The 21,673-nt window shown below is 56.5% G+C and overlaps 8 protein-coding genes across 8 annotated transcripts; 5 read left to right on the forward strand and 3 right to left on the reverse strand.

Moving 5' to 3' along the window:
* Positions 1-298: 298 nt before the first annotated feature.
* Positions 299-2,563, reverse strand: LTHEOB_6625 (uncharacterized protein; the record flags this gene model as incomplete). Its single annotated transcript, XM_035515902.1, has 2 exons — positions 299-2,229; positions 2,359-2,563. 2 exons carry the CDS (start codon positions 2,561-2,563, stop codon positions 299-301), a joined length of 2,136 nt encoding a protein of 711 aa, XP_035372660.1.
* Positions 2,564-3,807: 1,244 nt separating this feature from the next.
* On the forward strand, positions 3,808-4,620 carry LTHEOB_6626 (Pre-mRNA-splicing factor cwc23; the record flags this gene model as incomplete). The annotated part of the gene is made up of 1 exon (XM_035515903.1): positions 3,808-4,620. The coding sequence occupies one exon, from the start codon at positions 3,808-3,810 to the stop codon at positions 4,618-4,620; it is 813 nt and encodes a 270-aa protein (XP_035372661.1).
* Positions 4,621-5,139: 519 nt separating this feature from the next.
* On the forward strand, positions 5,140-6,121 carry LTHEOB_6627 (Chaperone protein; the record flags this gene model as incomplete). The annotated part of the gene is made up of 2 exons (XM_035515904.1): positions 5,140-5,211; positions 5,264-6,121. 2 exons carry the CDS (start codon positions 5,140-5,142, stop codon positions 6,119-6,121), a joined length of 930 nt encoding a protein of 309 aa, XP_035372662.1.
* Positions 6,122-8,770: 2,649 nt separating this feature from the next.
* LTHEOB_6628 (Acetoacetyl- synthase) lies at positions 8,771-10,970 on the forward strand (the record flags this gene model as incomplete). The annotated part of the gene is made up of 3 exons (XM_035515905.1): positions 8,771-9,010; positions 9,064-10,796; positions 10,859-10,970. 3 exons carry the CDS (start codon positions 8,771-8,773, stop codon positions 10,968-10,970), a joined length of 2,085 nt encoding a protein of 694 aa, XP_035372663.1.
* A 424-nt stretch (positions 10,971-11,394) lies between these two features.
* Positions 11,395-12,642, reverse strand: LTHEOB_6629 (uncharacterized protein; the record flags this gene model as incomplete). The annotated part of the gene is made up of 1 exon (XM_035515906.1): positions 11,395-12,642. The coding sequence occupies one exon, from the start codon at positions 12,640-12,642 to the stop codon at positions 11,395-11,397; it is 1,248 nt and encodes a 415-aa protein (XP_035372664.1).
* Positions 12,643-14,024: 1,382 nt separating this feature from the next.
* LTHEOB_6630 (Cell division control protein) lies at positions 14,025-16,782 on the forward strand (the record flags this gene model as incomplete). Its single annotated transcript, XM_035515908.1, has 6 exons — positions 14,025-14,077; positions 14,134-14,161; positions 14,215-14,267; positions 14,343-14,592; positions 14,645-16,136; positions 16,190-16,782. The coding sequence occupies 6 exons, from the start codon at positions 14,025-14,027 to the stop codon at positions 16,780-16,782; spliced, it is 2,469 nt and encodes an 822-aa protein (XP_035372665.1).
* Positions 16,783-17,838: 1,056 nt separating this feature from the next.
* On the reverse strand, positions 17,839-18,324 carry LTHEOB_6631 (uncharacterized protein; the record flags this gene model as incomplete). Its single annotated transcript, XM_035515909.1, has 1 exon — positions 17,839-18,324. One exon carries the CDS (start codon positions 18,322-18,324, stop codon positions 17,839-17,841), a length of 486 nt encoding a protein of 161 aa, XP_035372666.1.
* A 1,611-nt stretch (positions 18,325-19,935) lies between these two features.
* Positions 19,936-21,555, forward strand: LTHEOB_6632 (MAPKKK cascade protein kinase regulator Ste50; the record flags this gene model as incomplete). The annotated part of the gene is made up of 3 exons (XM_035515910.1): positions 19,936-20,209; positions 20,261-20,422; positions 20,477-21,555. The coding sequence occupies 3 exons, from the start codon at positions 19,936-19,938 to the stop codon at positions 21,553-21,555; spliced, it is 1,515 nt and encodes a 504-aa protein (XP_035372667.1).
* Between the last annotated feature and the right edge of the window lie 118 nt (positions 21,556-21,673).

Raw genomic sequence — 21,673 nt, forward strand, 5'->3', positions numbered from 1 at the left:
TTTACGCCGTCGATCCACCCGTATACCCAACTAATCTCCCATTCAATTCCAAGTCAATGCTTTCGTCGGTGCCCGTCGCTTTTCGCTCATGCACCATCCGTTCCATCAAACAAGACTTGTCAGAGAAATGCCAAAAAGGAAGAGAGGAAGAAAAAAAGACCAAAGTGTCGACCCCCTGGCTCACCGCCTGCCCACTTGTTTGACCCGCGATAACGAAGATCATATTGAAACAGATCTTCTGTTCCGAAGCCGCTATCAGCTGACGTCGCGCAGCGTCGTCGTTACACACACTAGTTGTTCAACCATCGCTCCCCGTCTCTGTATCGCATGTGCCAACTGAATCCGCTTCGTCGTCGGTATCTCGGACCATTTCTTTCTTATCCGAATCGCGCTCCAAAGCGCTCGAACTTGCCGACGGCAGACGGTCCTCAGCTGAGATGTTCCTGATACCAGCAGCAATCAGCCCATGTGCGAGTTCGCGCTCTGTTTTGTTGCGTGGCTCCATGCTATCCGCACGTTCCAACGCGTCGACATGCTTCTGTGGCTTAGACTTGGGGCGAGAACGTCTGGTGCTCATCCTCATTCCACCAACACGCTGAGCAGGCTGAGCAGGCTGGGAGGGCCGGGAAGATTCAGCGGCTTCGTGCTTCTTCTGCTTCGGTTCTTCCCGCGTAAGCGTGCTATTCGATGCGACCTTCGACAATCCCTCGCGCCCATCTTCGGCCTTCTTTTCGGCTTTCTTCTCCTGCCTCTTCAATGCCCTCTTTTGGCTTCTGCTAAGCTTATCGCTGGTCTCCTGCTTGCTGGCCTTCTCTTGCTCCTTGGCCCTCGCAGCGTTCGCTCGAGCCAGCATCATCTCATCCAACTTCTGCGTCATTTGCGCAGAATTTTCTTTCTTCCTCTGCAGCTGAAGTTCCAAGGATTTGTTATGCACTTTGGCTGCTGTAATGCGCTTATCCAACTTCTTGAGCTTGAACTCCTCAGGCATACCGCTGTCGTTGAGCTTTCTCAAGCCGTTGCCGGTGACATGAACTTCCAGGCCTGAATAACTACTGTCGTCATCACTTACGCACCCAGAACTATCGCAAGGCGACAGCGGATGTGTCTCTTCTGGTTGCTTGAAGACGTCCGGCGCGCGTGCTAGTGCGAATGTCCGTGAATCTGTGGGAAGGGAAGACCATGTATGAGAATAGCCGCTCTTGTTCCCCAACATGGACTCTTCAGGCTCTCCAGTCTTCTTCTTCTTCTTTCTCATACTCTTCTTATCCTCAGTGGTGTTCGTGAGCTTAAGGGTTTCTTCCTTCTGCGGTTCCTCTTCTGTCTCTTCGTCGTCATCTTCACCCATCGCGGGCTGAGAATCCTTCTGCACCTCTGGTTCAGCTTCTGCCTTTTCCAGACCATCAACCGCCAGGACCTCGTAATAACCATTGTAAGCAATATCCTGAGTCTTATCCAAATCTTTTTCCAAAGTTGATCCAGCTGTCAGCGGCAGCTTTGACGGAAGTTCCATATCAATATGATCAACAGCTTTTTCCACGACATCGTTATGATCGTCGACAACAACGATACCAACCATCGTAAACGCGGGAAGCCTTGGTGCAGACCAGCGGCGGCGGGTCTGAGGCACCTCACGCGCCGGTGGTCCAGCCGACCACGTCCGCTCCGGCGGCGTTGGCGGTACGAAGTAATCATCATCGTACACGCTCAGCTGCTCTTCGTAACCGTCTATCTTTTCTTGTGATTCGACTTGTTCTTCGTCGAACGCTTCGTCGGCAAGGGTGTCAATGGTGCCGTGGGCATCGATATCGATATCCTCCAACTTGGTATCGCTTCCCGACACGATACTCTTCAGCTCGATCTCACAGGCATCCCAATCGGTATCGATGGCCGAGAGCGTCGGAGATGGGGTTGCGCCGCTACGAATGCCGAAGTAGGGCGACGAACAGTCCAGAACAGGCACCTGCGCCTGGAGGTCCGATGGTGGAGAAGGCGGCGGCGGCGGAAGTGGAGAATGCAGGCTTGAATGTGCCGGATGTGGAGGCGGCGCCGGCGGCGGCGCAGGCGGAGGAGGAGCAGCCGGTACCGGCTGGGGAAAGGGAGGGTAAGCGAAACCGTAAGCGTTTGGGACGAAGAACGGCGCCGGCGGAGGCGGAGGAGGAGGGAGAGGCCAATAAGGAGCGGCGATTGGCGGCAGCGTGTGGCCGAAGACGTGGTGGTTCATCTCTGGAACTATCGTTGCAAGCGGTGAGCAAATCTCACTTTATCGTTTCCTTTTTTTTCGGCCTCAGTAGTAATGCAAAGAACAGAAACCGGTTGGAGAGGGTCGCAAAGGTCATTCGGAGGGAGGGCAAGACGTACCGTCGACCATGGGAGTGCCAGTCGGCATTGCCCACGTCACAGAGTAGCCGGCGGCATTCCAGCGCGAGAGTTCGGCGCGGTCGACGACGACGCCGCGGACGGGGAGCGTGATGTTCGCGCGACAGGGCAGAGGGCGCAAGGAAGAGCTGGGGGCAGCTGGAAGCTCGGGAGCCGCGGCGGCGGCGGCTGCACATGAGGTGTACATTGTGAAGGCGGTTGATGGCGGCGCTGTTGCGGGTTTGCAAATTGCGCGGCTCGGAGGCGCGTATCTAGACTCTGGTGCGGGAGCGCAAGTTTGTGTGGAAAGGTGGGAGGGATGGTGATGGTGCAGGAAGTGGACAGCTTTGGTGGAGGTTTGAAGAGAAGGACTATCGGGACCCCCCCAATTATCTGCGCAGTGATGCTATGGGCTAATGCGCTTCTACAGGATTCGAACATTCGAACCTGCATCACTCTGAAATTCATCATGCTACCGTACAGTTTTCCGAAAACGCTCTGCTCTCCGTCCCCATTGCTACGCAGAGAACTACACTTCCATAGGCTTCCTGGTCTGCGCCAAACTCTGCGAATTCTTCTGCCGCCAGAGCGAACGCGTTTGTCAATCTGTCCATCAGCGCTGAGAGTCGCTCAGCAATCCGAACAGACATCGCAAGCCCTTTGAAGCGCCGAACATCTAGCTGGCTACAGCCTTAGTCTGCACGCTTAAGGCCTTTCCACGAACAATATTGGCCTTCCGACTTCCCTATATCGGAGCGAGCACTCCTTAATTTTTCCTTTTCAAGCCTCTTAACCCCCGCTTCACCGCGCCGGCGCCTGTAGACCAATTCATATGCTCCACATCGACTTAATTTACCTGCATCATCTTTCCATGCCATCCCGCTCCCTAACTAGCTCTATTTCCTTTTTGTTTTCCAAATAGAGCACTCCCAAAGACCGCATTTCCAGAACTAGTAAAGTCACCGTGAGGAGATATCAAGCTCAAGAGAAGTACATGCTATTCACACGGCTTGCCGTTGGTAGTCTCGAATCGTGACCGCCTCGGCCAGCAGGGTCTCAATGTAGTTTTCGGCTTGCCGTGTTGGATTTTATCCTTTAATTAGGTACAAATCATGAGCTATGTAATCCTGATGCTTATGCAATCATGGCCCATCATGCTCCTGTGTAGCTGGTAGGTTGGCAGAGTCCCTGCCTGATATGCGGATAAACATCGGTAGATTAAGCGCAAAGTGCACGTCAAGTTGCGCGCGCTCTCCCGTCGGCCGTCGCGACTTTTCTTCGCCGCCGCAACGCAAATCAACCGTCTTCCTCGTGCCAACACGCCACACACTGCTTTTTCGCTCGCGTTTTCGCAGCAACGGTCTTCGGAATCCTCACGTGGCAGAATCCTCCTAGCCGCCGTCACATCTCACACGCGCGCGCGCAAACACATCTTCACGCACACCCTCAACCATGTCGAAAGACTCGGATCTCAGCGACGAAGCGGCCGCGCTTATCAAAAGCGACCTCAACCTCTACGAACTCCTCGGACTCGACACCAACTGCGACGAGAAAGCCATCAAGTCCGCCTGGCGCAAAACCTCGCTGAAATACCACCCGGACAAGAACCGCGATAACCCGGAGGTGGTTGAGAAGTTCTACGTCGCCAAGAACGCCGCTGAGCTCTTACAAAACCCCGAAGCACGCGCAAAGTATGATGCACACCGCGAGGCGAAGGCGCGTAGTGAGGCGCAGCGGGAGAAGCTGGAGGGGAAGAGGCGGAAGATGATGGAGGAGCTGGAGCGCGCCGAGAGGGGTGCCAAAAGGAAGAGGGAAGATGAGGCTGGTGAGCAGGACAGGCTGCAGAGTGAGCTGAAGAGGCTAGCGCGCGATGGGGAGAGGAGGCGGAGAGAAAGGGAGGAGGCCAGGGCCAAGGAGAGGGAAGAGGAGGCTAGGAGAGAGGAAGAACTGAGGCGCGAGAAGGAGAGGGAAAAGAGGAGACAGTCAGTTGGTGTGCATTTCCAGCCGGGCGCTTCGGCGTCGGCTGCGGCGCCAGAGAATGGCGGGACACCGGTGAAGAAAAGGGTGTTTGACGGAACGACGAAGAGTGCGCCTAGCACGCCTGCAGGAAAGAAGCCAGCATTTTCCTTCAGCCCGAAGCCCGGGACTGGTGGAGGAAACAAGTTCGAGCAGGATACGTTGGCGCGGTTGAAGGCGAAGCAGGAAGAGAAACGGAGGTTGGCGGAGCAGATTAGGGCACAGGAGGCGGCAGAGACACAAACATAAGGGCGTTATGGCGCTTGCGAAAAGACAACAGTTTGGTTGGACCTGGAGTTGAGACGGCTGTCACCAACATCTTATGGGCAGACATGATTCTTTGATTTTCACTGCGCGGTATATACCCTTGGCCAGATAAACTAGCCTTTCTCTTTCTTTCCAAATGCGATGCCTCCCGCATTCTATACTGCTACCAAGATCTTGTTTGCCCATCGATTCGGAAGGCATGCGATGTGTGTAGCTTGCTCTTCCACTGCCGCGCCCACCTTGAAGCTCGCCTGTATCTGCTTTGCCTTGTTTCTTTAAATTCGGATAGGTTGCCCCTTCCTAATTTGGCCGTTCCTTCCTGTTTGATCGCTTGATATTGATTCCACATGGCCACGTGCAGTCCTGGGTTTGCTCTCCTGGCGGTTTTTATATATAGTCTTCTCTCTTTGCACCTCTACTTCTCTTCCAAGCTTCGACCTCCGACACCACCGACCTTTCGTATACATCTCCAACTTTTCTTCCACACTCCGAACGCCCACCATGTGCCTATGCTTCGACATTTTGCGCGCGTTTCTTCCCTGGAAGCCAGCTAAACCGGCAGCTCCTGGTTCGGTAACGATCCACCCCGTGCTGGACACATGAGGCTACCTTATTGCCTTCACAGACGTCGCTCCAGCTGTTAAAGCCTCCCGCAACCAACGCCTTCGCCTTCTCCAACCTCCCCGGCGAAGTTCGCACCGAGATATACAAGCTCTGCGTCGACAGCCACTTCGACATCCCGTTCCCCAACCTTCGCACCCCCGACATCACCTCCATCCTACCCTCAATCAAGACGCCGGCCATCTGCCGCGTCAACCGCTCCACCCGCGCCGAGGCGCTTCCCGTCTTCTTCGCACACACGCGCTGGGCCGTGACCGGCGGCGTGCCCACGCCCATCGGCGAGGAGAGCACGCTCAACGGCCTCAACGTGCGCGGCATGGGCGCCGGCCTCGGCTCTGGCCCGCCCAGATCCATCGGCGTCCCGGACATCCTGCTGCTGCTGCCGCCCGGCGGCCCGCCGTACGACTGGGTCCGCAGAGAGACGTTCCTCCCGGACGACCTGGAGCTCCGCACGTGGGCGCGCTGGTGCGCCAGGGTCAAGAGGATGGGCCGGGAGGCGGAGAATGGTGTTAGTAAGGTCCGTATACGCGCATACGCGCACGCACTGTGCCGCTCGGACCTCCGCATTGTCGGCGGCGCTCACTGGAATGAGTTTGGCCTCTTGGAGTTCGACGTCGACCTGGTTAAGGACAAGACGGGAAAGTGGCCGATGGTCCGCGGCCTCATTACAAGGTCGATGGTCCCGGCGGTTGATGCTGCGGAGGTGTTTCTGGAGGAGTTGGTGGCCCCGCTGAGGGAGAAGAGGGTTCTGGGCTTGTTGCGGGTCAGGGACGTCAAGGTGTTGGTTGAGACGTTCACTGCGTATGTGGCGGAGATGGGCTTGAGCGAGGAGACGAAGTTCCTTGGGAAGATCACTTTCTAAGTGGGATTTAGGTAACTTCACTCCAATCGAGAATGATTCTGACTCTATTTTGGCTGAAGTCATTGATGTAATGCCCACCTCTCTACAAACATCTGCAGCTGTTCCATGTAGATTGGGACTTCGAAGCCGTACCAATCAGCAGATAAGTAAGCCTCACACATCATCTGTTCTGTGAATTCCTAAATAAGCATACTCACAGCCACTACGCTTCACGTCTTGAAGTGCTCGTATTTGTCCAACCCGACTGCTCTGGCTTCAACATACAATGATACGGCTGCTTGACATCCATATATGTGTGCGTTTCTTCTCGTTGAACTAAACACCTCAATCCATACGCATTATGATATTTATCATCTTCTACCGCAAGTATTTTCTGTTTCAATAGTGCTTGTGGTAAAGCACTCCAAGAAAACATCATGTTAGCCTCTCACCGAGCGTCGAGCACGGTCGTTTGCAAGTATTATGTTGGTGATGTACATATTATGGTACTGATCCTCCGAGATGTGCAATCAAGCAACAGGTACCTCGTAACATGTTTACGGTATTTTGTTAGCCTTGAATTTGAACCCTCGATCTATATTCCTGAAGCCTGGATGCAAACTCTTCACCATTCCACGTATCGCGCCCACTGGCTGAGGCTTTCTTAGGAAGACCAACTTGCTCTAATGCAAAGCTTGCTGCTACAGTGCCCCGGATAGCGGACTCTACGACGTCATTCGAAGCCTGCAGGGTTATTCCAAAAGCACCCAGAAAAGTATTACCGGACCCAGTCGTGTCAATGATTTTCGACGAAGTAGGGCCGTAGTATGGAGGAAGCCAGCGACAATCGACGAGTCTAGACACTGTGAGGCATCCGTGTTCACCTGCACGGACAACGATAATGGCACCTTGGGCTTCCCCCTGCATGCTTGCGGTGAGGAAGCGCCGCGCGTAAGACTCCACTACGCTGCGATCGAAAGGCTTTTCAGAAGTGTCTTCTTCGAAGAAGGCTAGCAGTTCCAGATGATTAGGAGAAAATACGTCCACTCGCTTGCAGGCACGTATATGGGCTTCCAAATGGGCTCTCTTGCAGAAGAGTGGGGCTGGTTCCCAGATGATGAGAGGGCGTTTGTCGGCCCCGCACTTTGCGCGCAGAGTGAGCAAGTCGGAAACCTGAGACTCGAGATCCTCCGGACGGGCCAAGACATGAAAGGCTGCGGCATTCAGCAGGACCGACCCTTGAAGATCATTCGGCGAAGGCTGCAGGGGCGGCGTGAGATATCGGAAAGTTTTGCCTGATTAGATTGTTCGTCTGTGTCAGCCAACTTCCAGGTCGGATAAACAAAAAGCGACCTACGCCCAAATTGCAGATCTTCGTACTTGAGAAGACCCCTTGTGGACTTCCTTCCCGGTACTCGGCGGATCTCCAATTCGATGTCCCAGTCCAGCAATTGGCTCAAGACTGATGCTGGAAAGTCATCGCCGGCCAAAATGATGCATGCGACCGCCCTCGATTGAGCCGCTGACGTAGTTACCCGAGCCCCGAGGGTACCTGATTGTCCATGATGAGTCAGAAAAGTCACCGTAAGACTGAGTTCGGTTTCCGAGACCTACTGTAAGCGCCCGAGCCACCGGGTACATCGTAGAGTGTCTCTCTGGATGGGAATTGCAACTCATCAAGAACGACCATGCCAAGGGACACGAAGGCAGGGCTGCGTTCCAGCTGCTTTTCTGGACACGTGGATGCCATGATAAGATAACAGAGTGGATGGGCAGGTGGAGGTGACAAAGAGCGATTAGTTATCTGTAGTGCTTCTGTACTTTCTTCAAGCACATGTACCCTTTGAGCCTTCTTCACCAAGTAGCGCAACTACGCAAATGATATGCAAGAATGCAGGAAGAGAATGTGCGAAATGCGCGAGCGTTCCAAAGCGAGATAAAGTTCGTGATCCACATTTTGAACTTTTGCGCAGCGGCCACGTCTTTCTGCTGCCAGAAGTAAAGAGCAAGCGCCTGAGACGTGTATAAGATTAGCCTTATACCATTTGTCGTAACGGAAAAACAGTACCAATAAAGAGGCTCTGGGCCTTGAGCTGATCAAGAAAATGAGATGAATCTGCGTATCTGCGTCTCCTTCTCTTTCACAAACTGAAGTGAAGGGAAACAAAAAAAAGAATGAGTTGGAACCAAGTTGGAAGCTAATCCGTTCTTTGTTTTCTTAGAGCGATGATTCGTTTCGGATGTTCAACAGCAAAGCTAAGCAGCCTTGTGTCACATATTTATTTCATCCCGTCCAACCCTCTTCTTTCGGGACATGCTTACAAATGTTCCTCATGGGCTGCAGCAAGGATCGATGAGCGGGACGTGGACTCGGGGAGCATAGAGAGTGGAGTTTCACCCAATGATGTTGGCAGATAAAGCATCCGGAAGGATATCTTTGATGGAGAGAGTCGGGAGAGGCAAGGACGGGTAGGGGATCGGAAAGAAAGAATAGGCGGGAAAGCACGGAGCGGAGCGGAAAGCGGCCGCTTGATCGACTGCGGGGATCCGAGACCGAAGGCCTTCCCGAGGCTCTTAGGCTTCTACACCTCGCCCCTGCCCTGCCTCCGGCCCGCGTCAGCAACACAAAAAAAAAATAATCCCCAACATTTCAACTCAAAGACGACAACCATGGCCGTCAGCTACACCAACGGCACCAATGGCGCCGAGCCAGCGGCCAAAAGGCTGTGGACGCACCACTCGCCGCAAAACACTCCTATGCACGCTTTCCTACAACACATTAACAAAAAGTACCATCTCCAACTCAAATCTTACGACGATCTTTATGCCTGGAGTATTGAGAACATCGCCGCCTTCTGGGGCGAGGTCTGGGATTATGTTGGGATCAAGGCTTCCCAGCCCTACGAAGAGGTCCCGATGCCGCTCACGTCCCACCGCTTTCTTCAGGCTAATCGGCCCTGCAGGTCGTCAACGAGGCCGCGCCCATGTTTCCGCGTCCGGCCTTCTTCCGCGGCGCCAAACTTAACTTTGCCGAAAACTTGCTGTTCCCGAGTGTCAACGTTGATGAAAACAGCCCGGCCGTGATTGCTGCCACTGAGACTTCGCGCCAGGTGGTCACGTGGAAAGAGCTCCGGGAGCGGGTGAAGCAATGTCAGGCTGGCATGATCGAGTTCGGGCTGCAGGCAGGAGACAGAGTTGCTGGCTATGTTGCCAATCATACCGACGCTCTGGTGGCTATGCTTGCCGCGACTTCTCTCGGGGCCCTTTGGACAGCTGTTTCGCCGGATACTGGTGTCCACGCCGTTTTGGAGCGGTTGCGCCAGATTGAGCCAGTGCTAATTTTTGCTGATAACGCCTCGTTTTACAACGGCCGCAGTCATCCCGTCCTCCCCAAAGTTCAGGAAATCGTTGCATCACTTCCTTCTGTGCGCGGAGTCGTGGTTCTGCCTACCGTATCTTCAGTGGACGTCGACTTGGCCTCCCTTGAAGGACCGTCGAGGAAAGCTTACGCGTATTCCACTTTCGCATCGGCAAAATCTGCAGAGCTCATCTTCAAACAGTTGCCTTCAGACCACCCGGTGTACATTTTGTACAGCAGCGGGACCACAGGAGCACCAAAGTGTATTGTTCATGGCGCAATCGGCACTCTCATCCAGCACAAGAAGGAGCATGTGCTGCAATGTTCCATCAAGCCCGGGTCGCGGCTCTTCTACTTTACGACATGCACCTGGATGATGTGGCACTGGCTTGTCTCAGGGCTCGCCAGCGGAGCCACACTCGTTCTCTACGACGGCTCGCCCTTTCGCTACACCTCCACCAGCGAACCGGGCACATCCGTCGCCGACGACTTGGCCATGGCGCGTCTTGTCGATGAGCTGGGCATCACGCACTTCGGCACTTCAGCCAAATATCTCTCCGTGCTCGAACAGAAGGACGTCATGCCGCTCAAGACGCTCTCGCTCGCCACACTCGAGGCCATCTACAGCACGGGCTCGCCGCTCTCGCCCAGCACTTTTGAGTACGTGTATAAGGCCTTCCCGCCGACCATCAACCTCGGCAGCATCACAGGCGGCACCGACATCATCTCGCTCTTCGGCGCGCCATGCCCGCTCGCACCGGTGCACGCCGGCGAGATCCAGGTCGCGGGGCTGGGCATGGCCATCCGCGCTTGGGACTACCTGGGCACCGACGTGACGGCGAGCGGCGAGCCCGGCGACCTCGTTTGCGTGCGGCCCTTCCCCTGCCAGCCCGTCATGTTCTGGAGCGGCGAAGAGGGCGAGCGCAAGTACCGCGGATCGTACTTCGAGAAGTTCGAGCCGAAGGATGGCGCCGGCCCGATATGGCACCACGGCGACTTCGTGCGGTTCAATCCGAAGACGGGCGGCTTGGTGATGCTGGGACGCAGCGACGGCATCCTCAAGCCCGCCGGCGTGCGCTTCGGCAGCGCCGAGATTTACAACGTCTTGCTCGCGCACTTCCCCGAGGATGTCGCGGACGCGCTGTGCATCGGGCGGAGAAGGGAGGAGGATACGGATGAGACGGTCGTGCTGTTCGTGAAGATGGCTGAAGGGAAGAAGTTCAGCGAGGAGCTGGTGGACAACATCAGGAAGGTGGTGAGAAAGGAGCTGAGCGCGCGTCATGTGCCTGGCGCTGTGGACGAATGCCCTGAGATTCCGGTCACGACAAACGGCAAGAAGTGAGTTGACGTGTTCTCAATTCGTCCACGCTACAACTGATTGCTAACTTATTTTCTAACAGGGTTGAGGGTGCTGTTAAGCAGATTCTCTGTGGTTTGAATGTCAAGACTTCAGCATCAGTTGCGAATGCTGAGTGCTTGGACTTCTACCGCCAATGGGCACAGACGCACTAGACACCGAATTGAATCAATAGATAAGACCTGCTTGCCCATTGCAGATTGCGTTCGATTCTTTGCTCTTTGGTTAACGGCGACAAGTGTGTAATACAGAATCTGGGTATTGCAGCTTTGTAGGGTGGAAGCAGGTTGTCACAGCTTGCACTGAGTCTTCATCCGCAATTTAGACTGCTAAATCATGCTCCTGTTTAGTGTTTGCTCTGTGTGTCTAGCTTCCGGAAGGGGTAATGCCCTGCACCAAAGGCTGGTTTTCCGCCTAAACATTGGCACTGCAAGAGCATGTTGCTCAGCCATTGCAACGTTAAACCGATCGCACATTCGTATAGATACAAACTTTAATTCACTATTCTTTAACTCTACCCAATAACCCTGCATTATGCCAATCCATCCAAATACGCACAGCTGATACCCCCGAGCCCCCCTAACCACCAATTTTCGCTGCCTTCGCTGCCGCTGCCATTTCTCTCCTCGTCCTGCAATGCCACTCGACGTACAGCTCAGGGGTCCAGACCTTATCTACTTTGAAGATGTGCAAGTCCATCGGGTCGCCCTCCCACACATAAGTCACGGCTCTCAGCGGCACCAGATTCCGCTCGTGCTTGATCCTCACGCCCACTTGCACCACTTTCTTGCCCCAGATCCTCTCTCCTCCGCTCGTGTTCGCTCCCACCTCAAGGAACGCATCCAAAACGTCCCACTGCTCCGCCGAGACGCCCAGCACCAAACGACCCTCGATGGGGCCCTGCTCGCCCACGTCGCGGATGTAGTACTTCAGCCGCGGGTTACCCTTCTCCAGCAGCGCCGCCGTCGGCGCACGGCCGCGCACGCAGTACCGGTGCCAGGCTCCGCCTTCCGCCCCTTCGTTTCCCAGCACAGCCGGCACCATGCGCTCCGTCCACTCCTTGATATCCGCGGCGGTGGGCTGCTCTGCACTTGCACCCCCATCGCCGCCGCCGAACAGTACGGCGGCCGCCATCTGCACGGGGAACATCCAGTGGCCGTAGACGAAGAGCGGCAGCGGCTGGCGCTGGTTGTAGTCGGCGCTTTGCTCGTTCCATAGCCAAGCTTCCGCCAACTCGGCGGATAGAACGCGGTTGGCCGTGTCGAGGAAGCTGGCAGGTAGCTGGACGACGGCGGTGTTGTGGTCCTGGGGAGAGATGGATGCGGTGAAGGCGCCGCTCGTGCTGGCGACGCTGATGGGGTTGGTGGCGCGGTGGGCGCGGGCTTGCCGACGGCGTGCGGCCCATTCCAATTCCTTCTCGTCGCCGGCGTTCGAATCGGTGGTGCGTAAGAGTAGCTTGTTGCCGTGATGAGCGAGCAGTGCGCTGGCGGCGCGGTCGACCTCTGCGGCGTCGTTGGCGAACCGGGCGCGGTCGAGCTCGAGGGTGATGTGCGGCTCGAGCAGCAGGCGCGGGTACGACGTCGGCGTGTCGATGCGCATGCCTGCTGCGCGGGCGAGCTGTCGGTCGGCGGACGAGGCGGGGTTGAAAGTAGTAATGGGCGAGGAAGGGCTGTTGGCGGTGGAACGCTGGTGGCGACGCTGCTGCGCTGCTTTCGGTGTGCCGTCGGTCGGCGTGCGCGGCTGCGCGGTGGGTGAGGTGGATATAGTTTTGTCTGAAGTGAGACTTGGTGGCTCTGTGGAGAGAGGCGATGGGGGCAAGTCTGGCATCGTGGTAGGCTGGATTTTTCCCGTTGTCTACGCTGATGGCGAGGGATGGGTTGCGTGGTTTGAGGTGCTGGGTGGAGGTCCGACGTTGTAAAGTAGTGAGTGAGAGGAGGTCCGGTGAAGCGGCCCTCCTATTGTAATGCTGCGCGGCGATTGAAGTGCGTCGGCAGATGCCCTTCTTCGCCATGGCTTCGTCAGACGGCAGGAGTTCGAAAGTGCCGTCAACCTCACCTTGGCCACTGGCCAGAGGTCTCATATCTTCCTCGTTACTTGACTATTGAGGCCTTTACCTTTCCCTCTGATTTAAAAAAGAGCGGTCTGTTGCGGTTTCCAAAAACAATTGAACTGGAAAGAAGGTGAGCGGTCTTCGAAGGAAACAAAACTGCGCTTTGCTGGAAGCCTTTCGGAACAATCTGATACAGATATGCGTTTGTATTTCTTTTCTTTTTCTTTTGTCTTGTCGAAGTCAAAGAACACCATCTTGAGCTCTTCCACCAATGAATTAGAAAGTACCAATTCTTGAACGAGCGGCCATATACTGAGTGCTCCGGCTGAGCAGCGTTAGTGGAGGTAGACAGATTTTTTGACGTGCGGTATCATCTATCTCTCTGGTCCACTAAGTCTTGAACCAAGCATGTTGCGAATTGGAGCAATTGTTTGCACGTAAAATAAACCCAAAGGTCTCAACAAATTGGACTGGGCATATCCATGATTCATCGCGGCGGAGTCGCAAAGTGCTGGCTTGCTTGTATGAATTCATTGGTTTGGGTATTAGCTGGGAGAGCGCGCGTCAGCAATGCCATCCGAAGACTTGATGTGGCGGTATGAGGCAAAGGCGGCACGGCCGGGACAGACTGCATGGTGTTGAGAAGGTGAGGCGAGCTTATCTCCGCGGCTAGGCAGAACAGCATTACGAGTACCAGACCCTGAGCGGCAGGGCGGCTCCGACTCGCTCGCCCCGCGCGGATGCAGGCACGCATTCAGGAGATGCAGGCGCGGCGCCACTTGGAAAAGGCCAGCTGGCGCGCGCCTGGCACACGGCGGGCGGGCGGATGGGTTTCAAATCAGCGCCAGGCAGAGGTGGTCCAGCTGCTTCGACGGGCTTCTGCCCTTGCTCGCGGTCGTGGCGGCGAACTAGGTTCCGTAAACGGCATAGCGCCAAAGCGCCCAAGCTCGGTGCTGGGGCGTCAGAACCACCGGCTAACATCATCGCCAGCGTCTGCCTCTCTACATAAGCTCCGACACCCAACCCCATCCACAACACTTCATCAAACCCCCCCTGCACCCCCCGAGCCCGCTCCCCCGCTCGCTCTGCAGCTTCAACAACACACCCCTCCTCTCTTTTCCGATCCGACACTTGCGGATTACCCGCTGCGCCCGCAATCATGTCCGGAGAGCCAGATCACTCGCAGAACAAGCACAAGGTCAAGCTGGAGCAGTACGTCACTCCGTCGAACGCGCATCATCTCGAGTTTGATACTAACCTCTCCAAAGCGACCCTTCCGGTGCAGAGAAGCGTGAAGTAGGTCCCCTCTGGGCAAACGGCCACGCAACAGCCTAGCTAACAACACGTAGGATGAGGTCGCCACGGCCATCCTGAAGAAGAAGAAGAAGCCTAACTCGTTGATGTGAGTAGCTCACCAGCTCGCCCTCTGCGGTTCTGGAAGAAAGCTGCTCCTTGCAGCTTGCTAATAGATGCGCAGCGTCACCGATGCCACCAATGATGACAACTCGATTATCGCCCTCTCGAACAACACCATGGAGACGCTCCAGCTCTTCCGTGGCGACACTGTCTTGGTGAAGGGCAAGAAGAGAAAGGACACCGTACTCATCGTCCTGGCTGACGACGATCTCGACGACGGAAGCGCCCGCCTCAACCGTGTTGTTCGCCACAACCTCCGCGTGAAGCACGGCGATGTCATCACCGTCCACCCGTGCCCGGACATCAAATACGTAAGTAGCACGCAAATTTTACACGTCCCACACCCCTCTGACTCATAGACAGGCGAAACGCATCGCGGTCCTCCCCATTGCCGATACCGTCGAGGGCCTGACCGGCTCCCTGTTTGATGTCTTCCTTGCACCATACTTCCGCGAAGCCTACCGGCCCGTGCGCCAGGGCGACCTCTTCACAGCTCGCGGTGGTATGAGACAAGTGGAGTTCAAGGTCGTAGAAGTCGACCCTCCGGAGTTTGGTATTGTTGCGCAGGACACCGTGATTCACTGCGAAGGCGAGCCCATCCAGCGCGAGGATGAGGAGGGCAACCTCAACGAAGTCGGCTACGACGACATTGGTGGTTGCAGGAAGCAGATGGCTCAGATCCGCGAGCTGGTTGAGCTGCCTCTCAGGCATCCTCAGCTCTTCAAGTCGATCGGTATCAAGCCGCCGCGTGGTATTCTCATGTACGGTCCTCCGGGTACCGGTAAGACGCTCATGGCTCGCGCGGTCGCCAACGAGACTGGCGCTTTCTTCTTCCTGATCAACGGTCCCGAGATCATGTCGAAGATGGCTGGTGAGTCGGAGTCCAACCTCCGCAAGGCATTCGAAGAAGCCGAGAAGAACTCTCCCGCTATCATCTTCATTGATGAAATCGACTCTATCGCGCCCAAGCGTGAGAAGACCAACGGTGAAGTCGAGAGGCGTGTCGTTTCCCAGCTCCTCACTCTCATGGACGGCATGAAGGCCCGTTCGAACATCGTCGTCATGGCCGCAACCAACCGCCCGAACTCGATCGATCCCGCCCTCCGCCGTTTCGGCCGTTTCGACCGTGAGGTTGACATTGGTATCCCCGACCCCACCGGCCGTCTGGAGATTCTCTCCATTCACACCAAGAACATGAAGCTTGCAGAGGACGTGGATCTGCAGACCATTGCTGCTGAGACTCACGGTTACGTCGGTTCTGACTTGGCTTCGCTCTGCTCTGAGGCCGCCATGCAGCAGATTCGTGAGAAGATGGACCTTATTGATCTGGACGAGGATACCATCGACGCTGAGGTTCTTGATTCGCTTGGTGTTACCATGGAGAACTTCCGCTTCGCCCTTGGCGTTTCGAACCCCTCCGCGCTCCGCGAAGTTGCCGTCGTCGAGGTGCCCAACGTGCGGTGGGAGGATATCGGTGGTCTGGAAGACGTCAAGCGCGAGCTCATCGAGAGCGTCCAGTACCCTGTCGACCACCCCGAAAAGTTCCTCAAGTTCGGCCTTTCGCCTTCTCGCGGTGTTTTGTTCTACGGTCCCCCTGGTACCGGTAAGACTCTGCTTGCCAAGGCCGTCGCCAACGAGTGCGCGGCGAACTTCATCTCCGTCAAGGGTCCCGAACTGCTTTCCATGTGGTTCGGTGAGTCTGAGAGCAACATTCGCGATATCTTCGACAAGGCCCGTGCTGCGGCACCTTGCGTTGTCTTCCTTGACGAGCTTGACTCCATTGCCAAGGCTCGTGGTGGTTCCGTTGGCGATGCTGGCGGTGCTTCTGACCGTGTCGTTAACCAGCTCCTAACTGGTAAGTTTGCATGATTCCCAGGGCCGAATGAGTAGTTGCTGACAATTCGATAGAAATGGACGGCATGACTTCGAAGAAGAACGTCTTCGTCATTGGTGCCACCAACCGTCCCGAGCAGCTCGACAACGCCTTGTGCCGTCCTGGTCGTCTGGACACCCTGGTCTACGTTCCCCTGCCCGACCAGGCTTCCCGTGCCGGAATCCTCAAGGCCCAGCTCCGCAAGACTCCGGTCGCCCCCGATGTCGATCTCGACTTCATCGCCGCCAACACCCACGGCTTCTCCGGTGCCGATCTTGGCTTCATTACCCAGCGTGCCGTCAAGCTCGCCATCAAGGAGGCCATCTCGGCTGACATTGAGCGCACCAAGGCTCGTGAGGCCGCTGGCGAGGACACCACCATGGATGATGACGATGACAACGCCGAGGATCCCGTGCCCGAGCTGACCAAGCGCCATTTCGAGGAGGCCATGGCTTCTGCCCGCCGCTCGGTCACCGATGTTGAGATCCGCCGCTACGAGGCTTTCGCCCAGCAGATGAAGAACTCGGGCGGTAGCAGCTTCTTCCGCTTCCCCGAGGCTGGCGCCGAGGGTAACGCCGGCAACAACAACTTCGGTGCTGGTGGCGACGACGAGGGTCTTTACGACTAAACGGCTCATTGTTTGAGAGGCGGTTAGATAATGGGATTTGCATGATCGGGTTTCCTTAGGTGTCTTCACGGTGGTCGCTGGTGCTGGGGTAAAGTCCATAGACGATTTCCCTTTCCACTTTCATACAGAAAGTGCTTTTAGTAGTTCACGAGCAGCCATCATACGCGAGAAGAGAAGATGTGGTAATTGCTGGAGTAGCTCTTTACACGAAGATACTTCGGTGGTTGGAAAAGATGAAGGAAGTGCATGGCAAAAGCCTAACTATTCTAAAGTATGGTAGCTTAGGAAATAACTAGCACGACAAAGTTATGAAGGTCTGAGAGTTTGAACCAACGTGCATTGCTAGTTTCTCTAGTGGAATGATTCTATCACGACCCACCCTTTGTTGAGTTTCATGGGGGTCTACCACTAACAAATCTTCCCCACTTCTCGTGCCCGTGCCTCTTTTTAATCTTCATACTGAAACCAGTAAAACATCCTTCAGACATAAAAGACCGAAATACCGAATCTGGTTTGATGCGCTTCTCGTTTTAATGCCGTTCTCGTTAAGCTCAGGAATTGACCATGCCGTCGGCTCGAAAGTACCACCATCCGAGTTGGGGATTGGTGCAAAGCGAGTCCGTTCACTCCCCCCTTCCGCTCGAGAACGACGTGCTTCCCTGGCCATTCTTTCCCCTGGGCTGCAGCATGCCAAATTTGCCCACAAGTGTTACAATCCTGTTCCTTTTTCCACATGCTAAAGTATCATACATGGGGCCTTGGGTATATCGCGTCGCAGTGGTTTTGTATTTGCGTGGCCATCATTGCCGATGCCTCGTACTGGTGGTAGCGGCGTTCAGTCGTACACGTCAGCCTTCGTTTTCGTTGCCGAGAGTCTCGTAGCGCGCGGTATCGAAAGGTCGTATGCAGGAAAACGGCCGTCGAGCGAGGAATCGATCTTCGTCCTCGCTGCCAAACGAAGCTAAACCGCCGAAAGTGAGGGAGAGGGAAAGAGGGAGAGTAACCCCAAATCGCACGTGTTCGAGGAGGTCCGGCAGCTTTTCCTCATCGCCTCGCTCAGTCGAACGTGATCTCGCACACAGTCTCGACTTCCTTCCGCACCGCCTTGATGCCCTCGCGGACGGCCTTGTCCGGGATCCTGATGCTCTCAGCGGTCCGGGCCGCGCCCGTCTCCGCGCCTCCTCCGCTGGCATTTCCGTTCTTCTTGTTGTCATCACCGTTGGCGTGGCCGTTGGTTTCCTTCGCAGCGTCGCCGTTGTTGTCGCCGTCGGCGGCTTGCCGCGTGTCCTCCAGCACGCGAGCCATCAGCTCGTCGTAGGTGCCGCACTCGCCGCTGCGTAGGAGGTTGAGCACGTGGGCGCGCAGGGCGTGCGTCCAGCCTGTCTCCTGGAGCGAGTGCTGCAGCGCGGCCTGGATGCGCGGAATCGAGTTGGCGGAGAAAAGGGCGGCGGTCAGCTGGGCCGTCTGCGACGACGTCAGCGCCGAGGTCGTGTGCGCGAAGGAAACGGCGCCGGCGTCCGGGTTGTTGTCGGCAGAGGGCATTATTGTAAATTTTTTCCCTCTCTCGTGGTCAGGTGGTGATTTCGGCTTTAGCGGGAGGACTTTGGCTATTGGTTCGTTGCTGAAATAGTGGGCTGTTCGGCGGGGTTCGGCGGAGAGGCGGTCTTCGTGAATGGACTGGCGGAGGTTGGGGACCTCTTGGCTTCGGACTAGATGATAGACGGGTAAGGAAGCCCGACGGGTCGTGAGGAAGCTCGTTGGGTTGCTTCCGTAGGGTCGTCGGCGGAGTGTGTCGGAGGGTGTTATTGTGGGGGAATACGATCAATGAGGCCAGCGGGCTATTGTCGCAGGATTGGGGCTAAACACTGGTGCTGAATGGAAAAGAAGGGTCTTCCCGCCGTGGTACGGCTTGTGCCGGGCGAAAGTGAAAGGCGTTCGGCGGGCGTACGTAATATCTGCCAGACGGCAGCTACGTTGGAAGAGGACAAGCTTTAGTCTAGAATGCGGCGGAGGAATTGCGCGTGTTTCGGGAGGTTGGATGACGTCTGAGCGGTGGCAGTCGAGGGTCCTGGTCGTGGACGAGTGGGCCAGGTGCGGCTGAAAGCTCGGGAGACAGGCAAGGCTGGTCGGGATGGATGGGCCGTGCCGTAGATGACTGGCTCGCTCTCACTCTCACTGACGGGTGCGGCAGTGGTGGATTGGATAGCGCGCCTTGCGTTCGAGAAGCCGGCAGAGGTTGGCTGGCGTTGGGCAGCCGGTTGGGAATAATGACGCGGACGAGGCACTGGTTCAGGCCCAGCAGTCGAACAATGGGTGGACAGGATGACAGGAAACAGGGTCAGCGCCATGCATTGCATTGCTCGCGGCCGGGTGTCCCTCGTGGCGGGCCTGCATCTCAGACAGCAGCAGCGTCGCAGGGCATTCGCGGGCGTCGCACTGGCGGCTATACTAGAGTCCGGCGTTCTATAGTTGGTGCTTGATGCGCGTCCTTGACTGGCGCTCCGCATTTGGAAACGCTACGCTCTGGCCTGGCCTGGCTGCCGCCTCTACCACCACAGCCCTCTGTGTCTCCAACGCGATACTCGCAGCCCTGCCCGCCGGCCTGCCTCCTCTCAGCGCACGCCTCGTCCGCCAGCCTACGTCACGCTGCTCGCGCGGCGCCCGCAGTCCGCCGCTCCCCTGACGCCGCTGTCGCCAGCCTGCCAGCACCGCCGCCTGCCGACTCCCGCAAGCGCCAACTCCTCCGCGCGCTCAACCCACCAGGCCTTTCCTCCAGCACGCCCTGTCTCGCACCGCTCCGCCCTACCCCACGTGCACGCGGACGCGCCGGGCGATCGCGCCGCTACTCTACCTGACACGCGCACACTGAGGCCTGGACTACACAGAGCAGGGTGCCAGCTCAATCTCGCTTCCGTCTCAGCAGGGTTGGCTGCGCCTGGCAACTCACTGGCAGCTCCTCCACAGCAGCCACCGAACAAGGCCAAGCTCACGGCTCCGGCTCTATCGCTGTGGCACTGCCCTGCGATAACAGAGCTGCGGCCCGGAAATACCTCCCATACCACTCCCGGGACAACGCCTCCTCCCATAACAGCCCAAGCTGCCGCACGCACGCTGCCTGGCTCCGCAGTCGATGCCCCTCCCGTCTGAGCAGCCATGGCCACCGCATACAGATCTGCATACCAGGAGGACTCTGACGCCGACGATGAGTACGAACGCAGCGTCATAACCTCGCCCACCCTGCCGCCCGACCACGAGCTTAGCCCAACCGACTCCGAGCCGCCGTCCGCAGAACACACCCCGACCACTTTTACTCGCTCGGCGGACAGCTATGCGAGCCCCAAGGGCATCATAAACACCTGGACCCCGGAGCAGGTTGCGGATTGGATATTGAACCTGGGGCTGGGACAGTATGCGAGGACGTTTTTGGGTGCGTACACATTCGACAAGGAACAAATGGCTGGATGCTGACGAAATGCAGAGGAAAATGTGGACGGCGAAGCGCTCATTGCGTTGCAGCATGCGGAATTGAAGGAGATGGGCATCAACAGCGTTGGCCACCGTCTCACTGTTTTGAAGAGCGTTTACGACGTCAAGGCCAAGCAAAATGTGCCCATAGAACCTGACCATTACGTCCCTCTCTGTAGGTCTTTCTGTTGCGTGGAGAAACCATAAACACTCTAACCGCCGACGACAGCTGCCGAGACCACTGCCCAGGAGACCGCACCTACACAGGACGACTTTGCGCGCATTATACAAATTATCAGGGACCGTGACGAGCGAATGCACATCGCCGAAGCCGAACTTCGGGCATTGAAGGAGGATCTTAACCGCATGGCCGAGGAGAACAGGAAGCTGCGCGAGGACGTGCTTCCAGTGGTGCGGGAAGCTAAGAACCGATCACAACCGCTGCCGACACCGGATGGTCAAGAACGGGAGCATATCACGTCTCCACCGACGCAAGAACGCGCAGGCAGCAGTCTCTCGCGCAAGTTCTCGACGAAGAAGCTATTTCTGGGGTCGGCACCGAAGAACCCATCTCCAACAATCCACGAAGGCCGAACGTTGACCGACACGTCGAATCTCGATCCTTCGGCTGCGGCAATGGCTGCGTCGAACCACCTGACGGCGACTATAAGCGGTGGACCGCATTCCGGTCCTCAATCCGCGTCATCGCCCCACCAGCATCCCCAGCCTTCTCCCACGTCTCCCGCATATAGCACACATCAAATCGGAACCCGCTCTCGCTCTCACACCAACGACGACCGCAACTCGGCATACTACGACCGCGACGCTGCGCGTGGCGCTACGCCTGCGCCTTCGCATCGGGACCGCGACAGAGATCGGGATCGGGACCCTCCGTTGTCCGCCGGCCGCAATGCCGAAACAGCGTCCATTGCCCCTTCAACAGCTGGAACTACAAGAGGAGGCGATTCTTCAAACCCGCAAGTGGAAATTTTCAAATCCTTCCGAGTCAGCATCGACGATCCGTGCCACAAAGTGCTCCCTGTTGCACTCAAGAAATACGGTATTACCGCGGATTGGCGGCAATATGCGTTGTATATTGTGCATGGCGATCAAGAACGTTGTTTGGGTCTAAACGAGAAACCGCTTATTTTATTCAAGCAGTTGGACCGGGAAGGCCGGAAGCCCATGTTCATGCTGAGAAAACACGCGGCCCCGGTAGAAGGACACAGCAGTACAATCAACCCCGGGGGCGGGGGCACGTATCCGGGCCAAAGCGGGCAGACGCTGGTTCCTGGAGGTGTACTATGAGCTCTTGTGGCGGCGGAGTACCATCGGTGGTTGGGTAACCAAAAGTCTCGTTTGTTTTCTTGGTGCGTTGGGCTGGACCGGCAGAAGCTCGGAGTCTTTTCTTTTTCCCTCTCCCTTA

The sequence above is a fragment of the Lasiodiplodia theobromae genome, assembly GCF_012971845.1.
Source record: "Lasiodiplodia theobromae strain AM2As chromosome Unknown scaffold_19, whole genome shotgun sequence".
In the NCBI taxonomy this organism is placed as follows: domain Eukaryota; kingdom Fungi; phylum Ascomycota; class Dothideomycetes; order Botryosphaeriales; family Botryosphaeriaceae; genus Lasiodiplodia; species Lasiodiplodia theobromae.